This window comes from Mastomys coucha, unplaced genomic scaffold (assembly GCF_008632895.1).
Source record: "Mastomys coucha isolate ucsf_1 unplaced genomic scaffold, UCSF_Mcou_1 pScaffold15, whole genome shotgun sequence".
Lineage (NCBI taxonomy): Eukaryota > Metazoa > Chordata > Mammalia > Rodentia > Muridae > Mastomys > Mastomys coucha.
The window spans coordinates 64,229,981-64,247,149 of NW_022196897.1; the positions used below are offsets into that span (position 1 = coordinate 64,229,981).

The 17,169-nt window shown below is 38.0% G+C and overlaps 1 protein-coding gene across 5 annotated transcripts in view; it reads right to left on the minus strand.

Moving 5' to 3' along the window:
• The window catches only part of Sestd1 (SEC14 and spectrin domain containing 1), a 94,288-nt gene that overhangs the window by 25,335 nt on the left and 51,784 nt on the right, over window positions 1-17,169 (minus strand). For all 5 annotated transcript variants that reach the window (XM_031370747.1, XM_031370748.1, XM_031370752.1 and 2 more), the window contains 5 exons: window positions 13,576-13,689; window positions 8,255-8,368; window positions 6,945-7,042; window positions 4,308-4,363; window positions 1,907-2,118 (listed from right to left, as the gene is read on the minus strand). In XM_031370747.1, the coding sequence (XP_031226607.1) occupies window positions 1,907-2,118; window positions 4,308-4,363; window positions 6,945-7,042; window positions 8,255-8,368; window positions 13,576-13,689 (594 nt within the window). The remainder of the gene's footprint in view (window positions 1-1,906; window positions 2,119-4,307; window positions 4,364-6,944; window positions 7,043-8,254; window positions 8,369-13,575; window positions 13,690-17,169) is intronic.

Consider the following 17,169-nt stretch of genomic DNA (forward strand, 5'->3'; position numbering starts at 1 on the left):
GATCCATCCATTTCCCTAAGAATTTCATAAACTCATTGTTTTTAATAGCTGAGTAGTACTCCATTGTGAAGATGTACAATTCCTGTATCCATTCCTCTGTTGAGGGACATCTGGGTTGTTTCCAGTTTCTGGCTATTATAAATAAGGCTGCTATGAATATGTTGGAGCATCTTCTGGGTATATGCCCAGGAGTGGTATAGTTGGGTCCTCTGGTAGAACTATGTCCAATTTCCAGAGGAACCGCCAAACTGATCTTTTCTATTCAGCAAAACATACATAGTGATCAATCTTATGTCTATGCATAAACCCAAAAGCCAGAACTTGTTACCTATCAGGTATTAAGGATCTTATAAAATTATCATTTTAAATCTTCATTTAAAGGTCTTAGTAAACAGGTGTGTTACTGCTGTTGTTGCTGTAATTGTTCTGTTTGTGGAGGAAGAAACAAGGGCATAGAACAGTCTTCCAAGGCCAAGCTGCACAGACAAAAGGCCAGATCCAGACAGCCTGGGTTCAGACTCTGAATCTTGTCCCAGCCACTGTACCACGTCAGCTCTGTGCTGTGAAAGACAGTTCTAACATAAAGTCTGTATACTCAATACAGTTTGCCTTTAGCATACTAATGCATACCTACAAAGAGTCACAATTAAACATATGCTCAGACATCTTTGATTCATATGTGATTAATGTAAGAACATGCTCTCTAGAATCCAGTGCAATCCAAGACACCAAATCCACTTCCTTACTACGTTATTCTCTAACCACCAAAAAATCACAGCCTCCTGTAAACCTTCTGTGTGGTAAAATCTGCCATGTTCCTAGAAAATAAAGTCAATTGCTACTTCCTTCCATTAGGCCTTCCCAGACTACAGCAGCCACAGGAACCATCAGTTAGAAACACCCAAAGCACTCTGGTCCTTTCCTTGTGATAGTTAATGCTTTTTCTCCTTACCTCCATCAACAAACAAAACTGAATCTACTTTTATCACCTGCATACAATTTAGCACCACGCCTAAATATTTATCTAGAGAATCAATGAATCTAGATTTTAAAAGAACACTTTGGTATTTCAAGATGCTTGTACTTGATTTTAGAGGTTTTATTTTTAATTGTGTGTACGTGTGTGTCTACGCATGGGTGTACACATATAAGCACAGATACCTATGGATGACAGAAAAGTATATAGCATCAGACTATATATAAAAGTGTATATCCCCAGAGCTGGAGTTATAAGCGACTGGGAGCCCTTGAAGTGGGTATTGTAAACTGAACTCAAATCCTCTGCAAGAACAGTATACTCTCTTACTGCTAAGCCATTTCTCTAGCTGAGCCAGCTTGTATCTTTAAATAAAGTTATTTAAAGATTTATTTTCTTAATTGTTCAGTAGATAAAAATCTACAACAATATAAAAAACAGAAATGTCTCATATTTGTTTTGGTATTTTTAGCCATATTCTGTATCAAAATTAATTCTAAAAGCAACTGAAAATTCATAAGTACATTTGTTTTTATTAATAGTATAAATTGGTACATTTAATATTAGAATTGCCTACATCACATGTATTACCTTTATATGCTAGAATAGAATACTTTACAATGATAATAAGCAGTCTAGTAAGTTTCAGAAATTAAGACTAACTCAAACAACCATGTTCAAATGTTATGAATTAAATGAATACAGAAAGCTGCTTTTGAAGTCATTTTGTTAGTGAGGTAAATAATCAATTCCACCATTGCAGAAATCATTTCACTTTAGTGTAGATGTTCCCTATGAAGATAGGAATCAGTGTGGAATCTCTAAAGTTCTCTACATGACATAAGACTGAATACAATCAGTCACAAGACAGACATCATCAGGGAAGATACCCAGAATTCACAAGGATGAGCCCTGCAGTCTGACACCCACCTGCATCACCTTCTGCTGGATCTCCTCTAACTGTGTGCGCTTACTGCGCTGCCTGCAGACTTCCTGGTAGCGCGTGTACTGCTCCCGGAGTGAGTCTAGCAACTTCATAACCTGTGGCTGTGCCAGCAGCTCGTCATCCATAGGAGACCACGAGACCCCTCCGTCAGAGCCATTAAATCGACGCTGCTGTAATTCAGATAACAACTCATGCCCTTTACAAACGAAAGATACTTGTAATTAATGCCCACAAAAAATACAGTCCTTACAGGTTCATCTTCTAAATCTTAGTCCTGATTTTAATACCTGTCCTTCTACTTTCTTATAAGGAATGAAATACAAGTGGAAACTTCATATATCACATTGAGCAGGGAAACTATGTGCATACACTTGAGAACAAAGTAATTCAATATATACTAAAAAACACACAGAAACAAATAGCCAATCATGTAAATATAAACACCCTATATGCCACTGTAAATGTAGAACATATACATTGATAAATATTTATCAAATTCTTGGTGGAATATTACTTAAGATATGGTATCAATAAATTGTCTTTGTGAAGCAAAATTACACTCTAGAATTTCCATTACTAATTCAAGAAACATGTTGGAGGTTTTCAGCTGCTCAGTCTCAAGCACAGCACTTAGAAGAAATGTTGACAGTGAAGCAAGTGTGTCATCAGAGTAGCTGGAGGAAAGCTTTTATGAGCAGTACAAAACAATGCTGAAACAATCTCTAGGGGAACGCCTGTAACCTACTGACTGACTAGTGGACAGCCATGCTAGTGGAAGAATGACATGTAGCAAGTTCACTCATATGTGAGAAGCTGACACAGAAGAAGGCATACCAAAGCTATAGGCACACTGACAATTTTAAAAATGAAGAGACTGTTTGCCCAGAATAAAACTATTTCAATTGTTACATAGGCATCAAAAATATATAGATACAAATTTTCTTCTTCTCTTTATTTTGGAAGTATTCTATATTTAAATACCTTTTAAAGTATGGGAAGAGAAGGGTTTTTGTAGCTTTTAAATATAACCAATTTCTAAAAAGCAATCTAGTTGTTCTAAATCTCCATTATATACCTTCAGTACCTACTTTAAGTGTTCAGAGCATATAAAATAAAACTTAGTGCATATATTTAAATATTTAAAATGTTCTTAAATCAATGGCTTAAAATAAGATGCTTTTGAAATGTTAAATAATGCATGAAATGAAATTTTCACATAAAATAGTATTTTTACTGGCCAACTACTGTAGTTTCTAAACATGTAATTTATGGGTTATAAGTATTCCTTTGCTCCCTAAGGAACTAAGATCTATATCATACTGAAAACTGAAATACAGCCTAATAAATACATCAAAACTATTTAGATTTTAAAACATTATTGCTGGCACTTTTAAATTGGAAATACATTTGTTTTGAAAATCTGTGCAAATACATAGAACACATCAGAATCTTTGCATGAACTTCATATATGGGTGTGTATATCATTAATACCAGGGCATATCCATTTTTTTATTATTCTGACAACTGATATCTTAGCGTTTTCCTTGTGGGTACCACTTATACCAGAGAACACTCAGGACAGTCATTTTAGAGAACATCCTGATGCCTCACTGCCTGGGTTCAGGTTCTGACTACAGAATTTCCTTTTAAAAACAATGTAACAAGACCAACCTCACAGACTCTGCTGAGGAATAAATAGACTACTTAGTTTGTGCCTGGAACCCAGTAAGATGGGAAGTGTGAGCTATTATTTTTTTCAGACCAGAAATAAAGCTACAGTACTTTATTAAAAGAATTCCAATTCATTCTCCTAGAACTTATGGCTTTCTACTGAAGTCATGGGGTAGGGTACACACAGCATGAAGCATGGGGCATCAGTGCACACGGCCTCCACCAAGGACTTAGTGATTTACACAGATGATTATCAACTGCTCTAACTGGTATCTCTGTACTAGGACCCGCTTCGAGCTGTGGTGATAACTTTTCTTAATTGATTCTAAACAACTTATTTACTTATATTTTTATCTCAAAGTCTTGACTTCTTGAAGTATAAAAGAGAGACAAAAATACTAATTATTTCAAATGTTGTTGGGAGAATACAACACATAGCAAGTATTCAATAATCATCATAACAACCCAATGAGACAGAATTAAATGCACTTTTTGAAATTCATTTTATAAAACAGGAAATAGATCTAAGATTTTTAGGAGGAAATAATTTATCATTATTAATTTTTAAGTATGATAACAATACCATCAGGTTAATCCCATATAGTTTGAAAAACTTCCCTTTAAACTCCTACTACATTTTACATGTTGAGTAAATTTTTCAGAGACTAAGACTTTGTTCACTAGATTATTACCATCACTAGTAAATGATGTTACCTGTCTGAAGAACCGTTTCAGGATCAACAGATGGGAGAAAGTTTAAATCCACAGACCTGGAAGATATCAAAAGAATCATTTTTAAATGCTTTAATATTCCTGTAAATCTACTTCAAAAATTGTTTTATACTTAATAGATTTATTCCAGAAAGATATGATGCTAAATTCTACCAGATCATTACACAGCCAACACCAGTGTTCCTCAAACTATCCCATAACAGAGGAAGTAATTACTACAAACTCATTTTACAAAGCCAAAGCTAAAAGCAAAAAGAACAATTTCCCTGAGTGAAATTAAATGTGCAAAATTTCTGATATAATATTTGCAAACCAAATTCAACAACACATTAAGAGGACTGCATACTATTGCCAAGTTGGGCTGGCTTCATAGCAAATTAAGAATGGTTCACCATATATAATTAGGTAAGTACACTACAGCACACACAGACTTCAGCTCGGAAACCTCAACAGACACGAGGAGACAAGGGTTTTCATTCTCTCCACTCTTAGTCAACACTGTGTCTGAACTCTTAACTAGTGCAGTGACAGAAGAGAAATAAAGGAGATACAAACAGGAGAGGAAAAGTCAAACTGCCCCTTAGTGAAGATGACATGATCCATGATTATAAAACTAAACACCCTACAGAGCCAACCAGAAAACTCTTAGGCCTGCATTGCAAGTTGACTTTTCTCTCCTACCTTTGGAGTAGCATGCAGACATGACTAACATGCACACCTATACGCATGCATGTGTGGTGTCCTAACAGATACACTGCACTCCTTCCACACTGTGGTCCTGTTTCTCAGGCAGCTGGATTTCTGCCTTTACTTTCTTAAATACATGAGGAAGAGAAACTTCAAGAAAGATTGAGGAGCTACCAAATCATAGCCAAAGACCATGCTGCTAAATGCCAGACTAAACCCTGTAACTTGTTAACTATCCTTGTCTTCACATCTTGGGTAAACTAGGTGCTCCCTGAAGGTTAATACAATGAAGAGTGATACAAATTTGCAAGGGATGGGATTCTATTACCTCAGGATGAAAGAAACTAAACAGTTACATTTGTGTGTAAAGAGACTGGTAGACACAAAGTTTATTAATACTTCTTGTACACACACAAATCAACATTTTCCAAAATTTTTCTGAAAACATTAAGAACACATTTTACTAGAGAAGGAGAACCAGGCCCTGGCCTATTATCATATAAACATGGGAAGGTACAAAGATGCCATTAAACTGGCTTCTTTGATGCTGGGCTTCCTCAGAGACCTCAACCCAGGTTGACAGCCATCAGTAGGAATAGAAATACTGCATTAAACTCTGACTATGGATTCATTTCCTATGAGCTCTCTTCAAATGTCTATCTTCTCTGAGAAATAAAAAGTATGTATGATAGAAATATATATATCACATATTTAGTCATATATATATACATATATATATATACATTCACATTTTTATATGGTGTTATGAAACTGTTCCCCAAGCAGGACATGCTGATTGCTGTCTTGAAATAGAGCAGCTAGGAATACACCAGGAGACTGTTGTACGTAACATTCTCTGGTGAAAGTGGAGGACGGTGTACCAGATAGCACAGGAGGCCTCTCTTCACCTGCAGGCTGTACAAAGGCTTCACACTTGCCAGCAGAGAGTCTCTTCTTTGGTGCTATAGCTGCCTATAAGCTGCCTACTGTCTTGTAGGTAACCTCTCACACATGTTCCCATAAGTAACCCAAATAAAAAATTTACTGACTCACCAAGCTAGGACTTGTGTGCAACTATGACTCTAGTGAGTCATGCGTGCCCTGTCTGGTATGAGAAGACACAGTCTGTGCCACCATGGGAGAAGCCACATAAAAGACACTATGTACAGGACACTATCCCTGTGATGATTTGTGGTATCTTTAACTAGACTGTAATTCAAACTATTTGTTTTTACATTCTGAACTTCTTGTAATCAGCATTTGGTAAAGTTGCCATGCTCTTACATCCATGTGACTATGTTGTTTGAGCTGAATGACACAGGATCATGTCTGAATTCTTAGGTCCCATTGTATATTCAAGGCCATACATAAAAGAAGTGGATAAGAATGCCTGTTGGTTCCCTGAAATGTTCTAATGAAACAGCACAGTGCTAGTGACCACCAGCCATCAAATTGATTTAGCCTAAATAGAAAGGAACCTGGCCCACCAACCAAAAAATGAAGGCGGTAAGTCTGGAGGGCTACACTTGATGATACAACTCAACTGCTACACTGAGTGGTGAAGTGCCAAACTCCTTATGTTAAACTCATGAATGTCATACTTCAGAAGAACCATTCTGTAGGCATTTTGGTACTAATGGATTTAAAGAAATTTTAAGAATTTTATTTGAACCTGCAGATGTTCTCAGGAAAGACATAACTAAAAATAGAAAATGGTTTTGTTTTCAAAGCACATTCTTACAACAAGGAAAAAAAAACACAGCCACACTCATCAAATAGTAGCTTTGTAAAGCCAGCTTAAGTCAAAGGAACATCTTCCGTGTAAAGCAAATGCTTATCAGCTGCGTGTGGCAGTTCTGAGTAGAGGCTTGCTCACTGCAGTCCCCTTAACTTGAGCCAGCAGCACAGCATTCTACACAGGTGACTGCCTACCTTTCTTTCTCCTGCTCATTCCCCTTATCACTTCCGTTGTTGATCAGAGCAAGTTCATCTAGCAATGATGTAGACTCCTTTGTAAACTTCTCAAAGACCTGCAACAGGAGATTGTAGAGACATACCATGAAAAATCTTAAAAAGCAATACATAACAAAGACTTCAGTTAGCAGCAACCGCATGAGTCAGCAGGATTTCTTTGCCTTTCCAGGTCACATGGTGAAATCCAACCACCAGAGCACAACAATGCGCATGCCCAGAACAAACCCAGATCTCAAGGGATGAGCTCTAATGGCAATGGAATTTTCAAACTGAAATACATTAAATTATTTTATTCAAACCTATTTGCATTCTTATCCTTCTTTGAGAAACACCTGTACCAATAACAAATCTTATAACTACATGAATGTTACTAAGACTAGATGTAGTCACCAATTCTAGATAGAGACATTTCCTCACCTTACTCCATCACCAGTCTGTTTACAGACAATGTATTGTATAAGGATGCATTGCTTATAATTTTAACATGATTCCCTAATTATGTCTGAGAAGGGACTTGGGCTCATATGAACACAGACAATAAAGTAGACATACAGTTGCCCAACAGACATGTCACTATTTAAATACAGGGCAGGAATAGCTACTCATTCAGGGATAACCAAGGTTCTCTAAGGTTAGTCCACGATCTCTAGAAGCTCCATTAGAGACCATTCTCTCCACAGCTCTAGACAATTCTGTGACACAGAGACATATACCTCAGAAGTCTGGACAGGCAGCTTTCTGAAATGATAGACCTAGTCTGTCATGATGTGCCACAAGTTGATAATTCACATGATGTGAATTATCTTTTGAAATAGTCATGTCATTGAGATCACCTCTCAAGACATTGCTCCTGTCACCCGACTCTAAGCCCGATTCAACAATAACAGTCACCACAGGGCACCACTGTATCTACTGGGCTGCTCGGAGTTTCAGGTCCATATTCATTTTTTTCTTGCTCAAAATTGCAGGAGATAGTATTATTATTATTATTACTGTTTTATAGATATGAAAACCAAGATATGAAGAAATTAAGTATAACAGTGAAGGCCACACACTGGTTTTTAGCATCAGAACTCTAGTCAAGTGACTCTGACTACTGAGTGTGGGTTCCAAACCCTACACTACTAAGTACACACAATGTGCTTTTTGGTTTTTATATATAAAAAAAAAAAATGTACATCTTAGTTGATTAAAATGAGAATGTCATTCAAACATCTTATTTACATGTAAATCCACTTGATTATCTTGTTTTATACTAATATACCAACCAGCCTCTTATTTAGCCAGTCCATGTGATCATAAGTGAGACTCCCACCAAAGTCTTCTGTCAACTGGCATGGCTCTATGTAACGCGTCAACTTATTGGCAGACACTAAAATAACCTACAGAGGAAAAGGTAAGAAATACTAGTAAATTATTAAAGTCTCTGAAGGGAAATAAGGAGATAAGAACATGTAACCCTTCTTCAAAATGATATCAAATAAGTATTTGTTTAGTTAATGCAACAGCATTTAAAATCAATTCAATAGGTTACAGTTATCTGTTTTTAAAAAACAATCCATCAAAATATTCTGACAATACCAACATTTTAAAAAGTACTAGCAGCTCAGACAAACTACTTTTAATACTTCATCAATATTAAAAATCCTAGTAATGAAAACCATTTTCTTAATAAAAATCATGACAAAAAATTATTGTATCAATTTAAAATTAGCAGGTTGTACTAAGACAATAATTACGTATTTTCTAGGCAAACTTTGTAGAAAAATATACTCCTAAGATCCAGACTGTAACATCCAAACACCATTTCTCAGTAAAAGAAACCAGGCTGCTCAGGGCACTGATGAAGTAAATATGCGTAAGAATAACCATTTCATCTAGATCATCATAAACTGTCAGAGACCGCTATGGTAGCATCAAAGGGGCCTGAAAAGATCTTTGCTGACTAAAGATGTCTTTGCTGACTAAAGAGTAAGTATGGACTGATACACTGAATGGTTTAAGTCTGTGAATTTCAAAGAAATAATCATCTTTAGGCTATGCCAAGGGATAAAGTCTGTATGCTGAAGGCCAGCAACAGAGGAAGTTAAACACAGGCAGCATATTTCATAAGAGGGACCAATGACAGGCACATAGCAAGACAGTAAGTCTCTCACTATGCAAACACTCCAGCAAGGACATTTGAGAAAAATGTCCTTGAGGAAAAAAACAGTAGAACCAAATCTCCATTTCCCAAATTTTGATGAACTAAGAGATCAAGACATTGAATGGCACAGCTATTAACAAAAGGATGATGGACAGTCAGTGACTGAGTCCATTATCAAGGAACACATCTCCAGGTCTTCAATGAAAACCTTGGCAGATAAAAACAAAACACCAAAACCTAACTGATTAGATAAAGCAAATTTGCAAGAAACACAGAACACAGCTAACAACACTTCCAAAAGAGTAAAAGTTAGTTTATTCTGAGATGTGCTTGAGCTATGATTGAGTATAGCCCTAAAGCACAGATGCAGGCTACCCCATGTGCTCCTAGGTAGAAGTAGTTACTCAAACTTTATAGTCATGGAACAAGAAAGCGATCAATTTAAGGCCTTTTTTAATCAAATGTAGCTGATGATGTTCTTAACTTTCAGGTTGGTGGAAGCTAGTGGCCTACTGTTAATACAGTCTGAAGATTTTTACCTGTAGTTGAAATTATTTGACCAATACTGAGGTGAGCTATTCAGGGGACTAAAGACAGCCTAAAGTAATTTGGCTCTAGATCTATAACATTTCAACTGTCCCCAAAGGCCTAATAAACTTCAGAAAAAACTGAGAAGACTGTATGTCACCAGGGGTGGTCTTGACAAAGAAACATAAAGAAAGTTTCCCTTTGGATATCACCACTGGTAAACTTCAAAAAAGGTAAGAATCAGATGTAATTAGAGAAGAACACAAATGTGAATAAATATACTTTTATTATTATGAGCATTTATAGGAAAAAGGGGATGGAACATTCTGATTATTGGCATCTCAGTTTGAGGACAAGACTAATGCCAGTTCTAGTCTTGTCAATATACAGATGCTGTCCCCTGACCAGCGACATCTATCAGTCAACAGTGAGGAGCTGCTGGGGGACAGCGGGAAGTGTAAAACACTGAGCTGAATGATGCATACAAACTTCAGACAGAACGGGTGCTCTGAGAAATACTGAGGGTAGCAACAAAAGGAATATTCGATGGACAAAAAAAAAGCACTATGGGAGTAAACAGGAGATAGATGGCCAGAAGAAGAAATTCACATAGACAGGAAAGAAAATGTGAAATTGTGGGATAGTTGACAGGATCAGTAGGTGTTCAGCTCACTGAAACTATGGAGAGCTGATAACAAAACTGTTATATCATACATAATTCTAAAAAGTAAAGCACTTAGACATGCTTGTAAGAATATCATTATTTAAAACAAAGTTACTTTTTAAAATAAGTAGAATATCTACAAAGATATAAGCATTTTTAAGAAAGCCCAAATTATCTGAAATGATGCTAAGGAAAATAACTTTCAATTAAGTCAGAATCAACATTGAAATTTGATTCTACCTCTAAGCCCTGAGCACCCCTTACTAACTGGGCTGAATGTTGTCTCTGAAGTTGAGTGTGTGAAGTTGAGGTGTGCAAAATAAGCAGCACCTGAAGCAAATCCTCTCTCTAAGACATCAGGCTTTTGGTAAGCACTAATTTACTAGGTAATATCAAAACTGATCCTCTTCAGTGTCTAGGAGAAATATACTGATACAAGAAGCTTCATTCATTAAATACTTCCATTTTAAGGCAAACAGCTATGGTATCAGACCAAAGCTCTCTTTTCTTTTATCCTCCAAGATATTTAGCAATGGTGAATTCTCATATGGAGCACACACCTATGCCTAAGGAGATGTGAAAGGCTTTCATAAAGGCTCTTTCCCTGTTCTGTCCTCACTGAGTCTGAACAGCTGGCACTTGCTCACTTTGCATACTCTCAGAGCAATGTTTTCTGCTGGTCCCTAGCTATGAACTACTGTCTCAAGTGCTCTCTCTGTGGTGCCAAGTGCAGAACTCAGGCTTTCTTGGCTCACCTTCTTGGGATGTGGTTTCCCACCCAAACTGTCATGAGAATATTCTTTGTACTAGCTGGTGCTATTTCCCTTTAATTGGCTAGCACAATTCTCCACTAAGTCCCTGTATATATAGTCAGGCCTACCAATGACAAAGTTGCAAAAACAAGTGGGGAAAGATAATCTGGTTTCTATTTAGTATATAGACAGCTAGACAGAGCACTGAGAGAAATCTGAAGCCTGTATACACTGTGAAAATAATGAAACAAAGCCAAGAGGCAATTCAGCTCTTGGCTAGTGCAACAGCATTTTCCCTGCCTACTAAAACCAAAGGAAAAAATAAGGTGGGTTATTAAGCAGGTACAAATGCTATTTACCTGGGTTTTTTTATTGTCTTACACAAAATGTTAAGTATTCAATTAAAATTATCACACAAAAGCAAACAAGAAACACCATAGTCAGGACTCAAGAAAGCAATCAATGTAAGGAGAGTAAGAGAAGCAGTGATTGTGTTGTCAGGTAGCTGGGAACTATGCAGGCAGCTGGGATACAGGAGAAGAGGTCACAGGTCACAGGCAGGGACAGATGAGAATTCACCAAGGAGACAAAAACTGAATTCATCATTTAGGGCCTAAGGAAGCTGGATCTTGGATACTATTGCAAGTAACGAAACCTAAAGATATTTGAGAGGTCTAAGTACAGTGTCACTGTATTTGCATATACAGCACACATAAAGTTCCTACATGCTTTAAATCAACTAGATTACTTATGATACCTAATAAAACACAAATGTTGGATAACAGTTGTTCAACTGTATTGTTTAGGAAATTGTGGCACAAGGCCATATTCAGTACAGAAATGTGTGTGTGTGTGTATGTGTGTACACGTGTGTGTGGTGTGTGTGTGTCCATCTGTCTGTCCCAGTGCACATGTGAAGGTCAGAGGACAACTTTGGATATCATTCCTCAGGATCTCTGGGGCCACTCACCTCTTTTTTTGTTTTGTTTTGTTTAAACATAAGCTCTTTCTTATATTGGCATCAAGATCACCAAGTAGCCTAAGCTGGCTGACTAGCCAGCCCCAGGGATCTGCATATTTCCATCTCCCCCGGAATGAGATTACAATTATGTGCCACCATGCCTAGCCTTTCTACTTGGCTTCTGTGACTGAACTCAGGTTCTTATGCTTGCACAGAAAGCTCTTTAGCAATGGCAGCATGTTCTGGTCCCAGAAGTAACTCTTTCAAATATTTTCAAATGTGATTAGAATCCATGGATGTGAATACTTGGATGGAGGTCTAGGTATACAAAGTTCAAAGAGAGATGCTACACAGCAGTAACAGATGAGGAAACTTTCCTGTGGCCTTGTCAATAAACTCAGCAAGACCAGAAAACAGAGTCTGAAATGGATTAAAATTGAAGATTCCAAAGGAGAAAACATTCAAACTGGGCTCGGAACATAGCTCAGTAACAGAGCACTTGTCTACTATTTACAAAACCCTAAATACAAAACCCAGAATTAAAAATAATGAACAAAAAAGGGTATAGCATGATGTTAAAAATAAAACAGAAGACCAAACAAGCAAAGTAAGAAGTTTTCAAATCATCTAACATGGACACAGTTAATATCCCAGAAATATATAAAGCAGGGGATACAGAGATATTTTAAACCAGTCAGATAATTTTCAAAATTAATGGGAGACACAGTACAGAGTTAAAAGAACTATAGAGACCATCAAATAGAATAAATACCAAATGAAAGACCTACATATATGAGCAACAGTTCTGAAAGTCAAAATGGAATCTTGAAGGTGGCCAAAGGGCCTAATGACGCACACATCTGACTCCATCTAAGAAAAAGCCTAAGGATGAACATGGCATGGACCAGACAACACACTTTCATGACCATCTAAGGTCTAGAATGGCCCAGTACTTGCTATGTTTCCTCTTCATGATCATTGAGACTTTAATACAAAGGCCCTCGTTTTCTTGGAGTTAGAGTATACAGATGGGAGTAAAGCCTTTACAGCTTATGAAAAAGACACAATTAGGCTCTCTTTCTCTTTCTTCCTTCTTCTTCTCTATCTTCCCTCGTAGCCTCTTACTCTTCTTATCTTTACTTTCTCTTCCTCCCTTCCCCCTCTCTCCACATGGAGAAGAGAGAAGAGATAGGAAAGTAGAGGCCGGCCATCTCCATGTGGCCAGTCATGGAGATGGCCGGCCTCTACTTTCCTATCTCCTCTCTTCTTTCTATAATAAAACACCTTATGAGCAAAAAATAATAATAATAATAATAAATAAAATAAAATAAAAAAATAAAAGAAGAAGAACAGAAAAGAAAAGAAAAGAAAAAGACACAATTATTCAACAAGTGTCTGAGAGCTGAGCAAATACTAGAGATGCTATAGCAGGCATAAAGTAAGCACTTCTAAGTAACTAAACTGAGCATGCTCAGTAATATCAGTGAAACCTACTTTCAAAGATACAACACATCTCTTTTTATACAGATTATATTTACCTCAAAGCCAAGTCTATCCTTTTCTTTCCAAAAACAAAAATGTGTTACTTTCTTATCCCAGAATTCATCTGGCTTCACTACACAAACAAGGGATACCTCGGCTGGAACAACATTCTGTAAAACATAGAAGGACAAGTACAAATTATACATGCAAATGATTTACTAAATGTGCAAATTACTAGACACACTTATGATTATGCTCAAATACTTAGAAAATAATTCAAATAATAAAACAGAAGAAACTCTTTAAACTCCAAAATCTAAGTGGCAATAAATAACAAGCTACTCAGAAAATTTTCAAACAGTTTTAAACTGACTGTCCATGTCAATTACTCTTGTTACACACAGTATCTCTGCTGGAAGTACACTTAGGTTAAACTATAAGATAGACAGATAGATAGATAGATAGACAGACAGACAGACAGATAATGTTTTTGGGTTTTTTTTTGGTTTTTCGTTTTTTTTTTTTCTGAGACAGGGTTTCTCTGTGTAGCTCTGGCTGTCCTGGAACTCACTCTGTAGACCAGGCTGGCCTCAAACTCAGAGATCCACCTGCCTCTGTATCCCAAGTGCTGGGATTAAAGGCGTGCACCACCACTGCCCAGCCCAAGAGTTATGTTTTAACTGAGAAACTATTAAAATTATTTTTTATGATATGGGACAAATGTTTTCTAACACCACCATCATGAATAATTTCTTCAGAAAATGAGAAATCCATTTTCTTACTAAGTTAGTTTCTTAACAGCCATTACACAAGCAATAGGGATTCTTTGTGATTATAAAGTAGAAGACAAAACTATCTTTTCACACAATTCAACTTCCCATGTTCTAGTATGACCATTTGCATCATAGAAAGAATAGGGTTAAGACTTACTGTGTAAGTACTTGTTACTAACTAAGAGCCACAGAATCTGACTGGAGAACGCATCTACAGTATAAGCATTTCTACCACCTGCTCTGCTGATGCTCCCATACTCACTCCTGAAATGCCCTGCAAAAGGCCACGCTGCCCAGCACCATATTGTGCTCAGAGTGCCTTGCCAGGCTGTGTCCACACTGGGTGGCTGCTCACTCAGCCTCACTGGACACTTCTTCCTTACAGCACTCCTCTACCCTCATGCTGAGCTCCAAACTCCTAGAATACAAACAAGTCGGACCCTATCTCACAAGTTTGCCCCTCCACCTTCTCTGTCCAGAGTGTTCTCCATTCTCTGTCCTGGACTGAGAGCTCCCTCCTTAAACATGCCTTCCCTATCATCTAGAGAGAGAGAGAGTGTGTGTGTGTATGTGTACACTTGTGCATGAGTATGTGTGATCTTCATCATACCCCCACTCTACATTTGCCATGGTTTTCACTACCAGTTAACGATGTTTATTAATTTTCTTAACTGCCACTGCCTGACTCCTCGATGTCACAAGAGCTTCACAATGGCAGGTACCTTACCTATGAACATCACTCTACATTCTCAGTGTCTGACATACAGAAGCCTTCCTATAAATAGCTGTTGAGTAACTGATCTTCATTGCTAGTGGATCTCACTCATGTAACTTTAGCTTAGAATTGGAGGTAATGAAGCCAGAGCAGAATCCAGGTATGTCTGACTATTCCACCACATGATTTCACATGCTCCAGACCAGGTCAACACAAGAAATATTTTAGACTTTGAGGGTCAGAGAATCCCTGTTCCAATTACTCAGTTCTGTGGTGGAGTATAAGTCATAGGTGGTTTGCAAATGATGTTCACGGTCAACTTCCAGTACTTACTTAAACCTAAGACTCCACTACTCTAAACCACTAGGCTGTACCAAGTTACAATAATTTAGGAAAAGAGATGGAAATGATCTCTCAGCAGGAGCATGCGCACAGGCACAGTGCAAACCCAGTGATCCTGTGATGATGAGGAAGCTGCTAAGGGGAGCTAGAGAAACGCAACTGTTTCAAAACTCTTAGCATAAAGGCTGGGAAGTCTGGGATGCAGTTTATTCATTTATTGACCTATAGAAAATCAGTATTTCCAAGTCACTGGATAGGAAAATATGAGAGACAAGAGAAACAGGGCCCTTCTTTCAGAACAGGTGTGACAGGCAGAGCTGCTCCCAGGGGGCTGAGAGAGCTCCCAAACAGTTGGCCCCAGCCCCTGGGATCAAATCAGCTAGTCAGTTCCTGAGTGGAGACAGGTAACTAGGGGAAATGGCCAAGGGGATTCTGAAAAAGTTAGATATTAATCACTGCAAATGTCCACAAAATTACCTATCAGGAAAGAAGAAATCATAGGGATTAAGTCCACGGATCGTTCTACAGAACTGCAGATCAAAGTACAAATGACAGCAGGTCCCAAAGGCTCACCAGTGGCAGGTGAGTGACAGGAAGAAATGAAGAGCACAAGGGCATCCTGAATGGATGACTTACCTAAGTGGAACTTAACAACTTTTTCAGAGAAGTCAGAATGGTCTCCGGGGCTGGGAGGCAAGGTACTGCCACACACGTGGCAGAAAGGTTACTATGAGGCATCAATTGGTACTCCCATAAAAGCTGGTCCCCAGAGGACCAGGACAGAGCTTAATGCAGAAGCATTTATGCCATATCCTTATGAAGAAAGCAACAGGGGCTGGAGAGATGACTCAGCAGCAAAGAGCACGGGGTGTTCTTCCAAAGGACCCAGGTTCAATTCCCAGCACCCAAATGGCAGCTCACAAATGTTTATAACTCTAGTCCCAGAGGATCTAACACCTTCTTCTAGCCTCTTTGGGGACTAGCCACAAATGTGATACACAGACATGCATGCAGGTACAACAACCATGCATGTAGATAAAAAAAGTTAATTAAAAAGATGGAGAGATGGGTAGAAAATTTGGCATCACTCCACACATGTGGGAAAAGCCAAGGCCCAGCCCTTGGACTGTGCCAACTTCCAACTTTGTGAGGCTAAACTTAAAAAATGTGTACAGTACTTGAGCCACACCAAGCTCTAACACTAAAGCTAACACTCTTGGTTGCAACCCCTCAAGTCATTTCACCCTAATCATCCTAAGCAAAAGATGGAACTCATAGCATTCTCTGAGCTAAGGATGTCAACATACTCAGTCCCACTTCTCCCCACACGACCTAAAGAGCAGCCAGCCATCACTCATGCTCACTGACCCCAGTTATAAACCTCTGGTGCTCACTGAACTGAGTACATGGTACCCCTATTCCTGCCAAATTAATTATATTTTCCCCAAACTGGTCTATCAACTCCTTTCATTGACTTTGGTTCATGTGGGGGTGTCACTGAAAGACAGTGCCTGTCTGGAATGGCTTTTCATTTGCTTCCATTTATTAAGATATCTTTATTTATTTAACTCAACTATTGCCTTCTCTAGAAACTTTTCTCTGAAAAAAAACAGATCCCTGGGAGCAACCCACCCCTTTGGATGTTTCTATGTCACTTGATAATATTTTCAGTAGCCAGATAACAATAATTTGCTACTATATACCAGAGATGGACAAAACAGACTGTGAGGGACACAAATACAAGATGCCCTAAACCCCCTCTGTAGACTTGGTCATTGTTTATTAAATGTGAATTTGTGAGCTACTAATGTCCTAAAAAC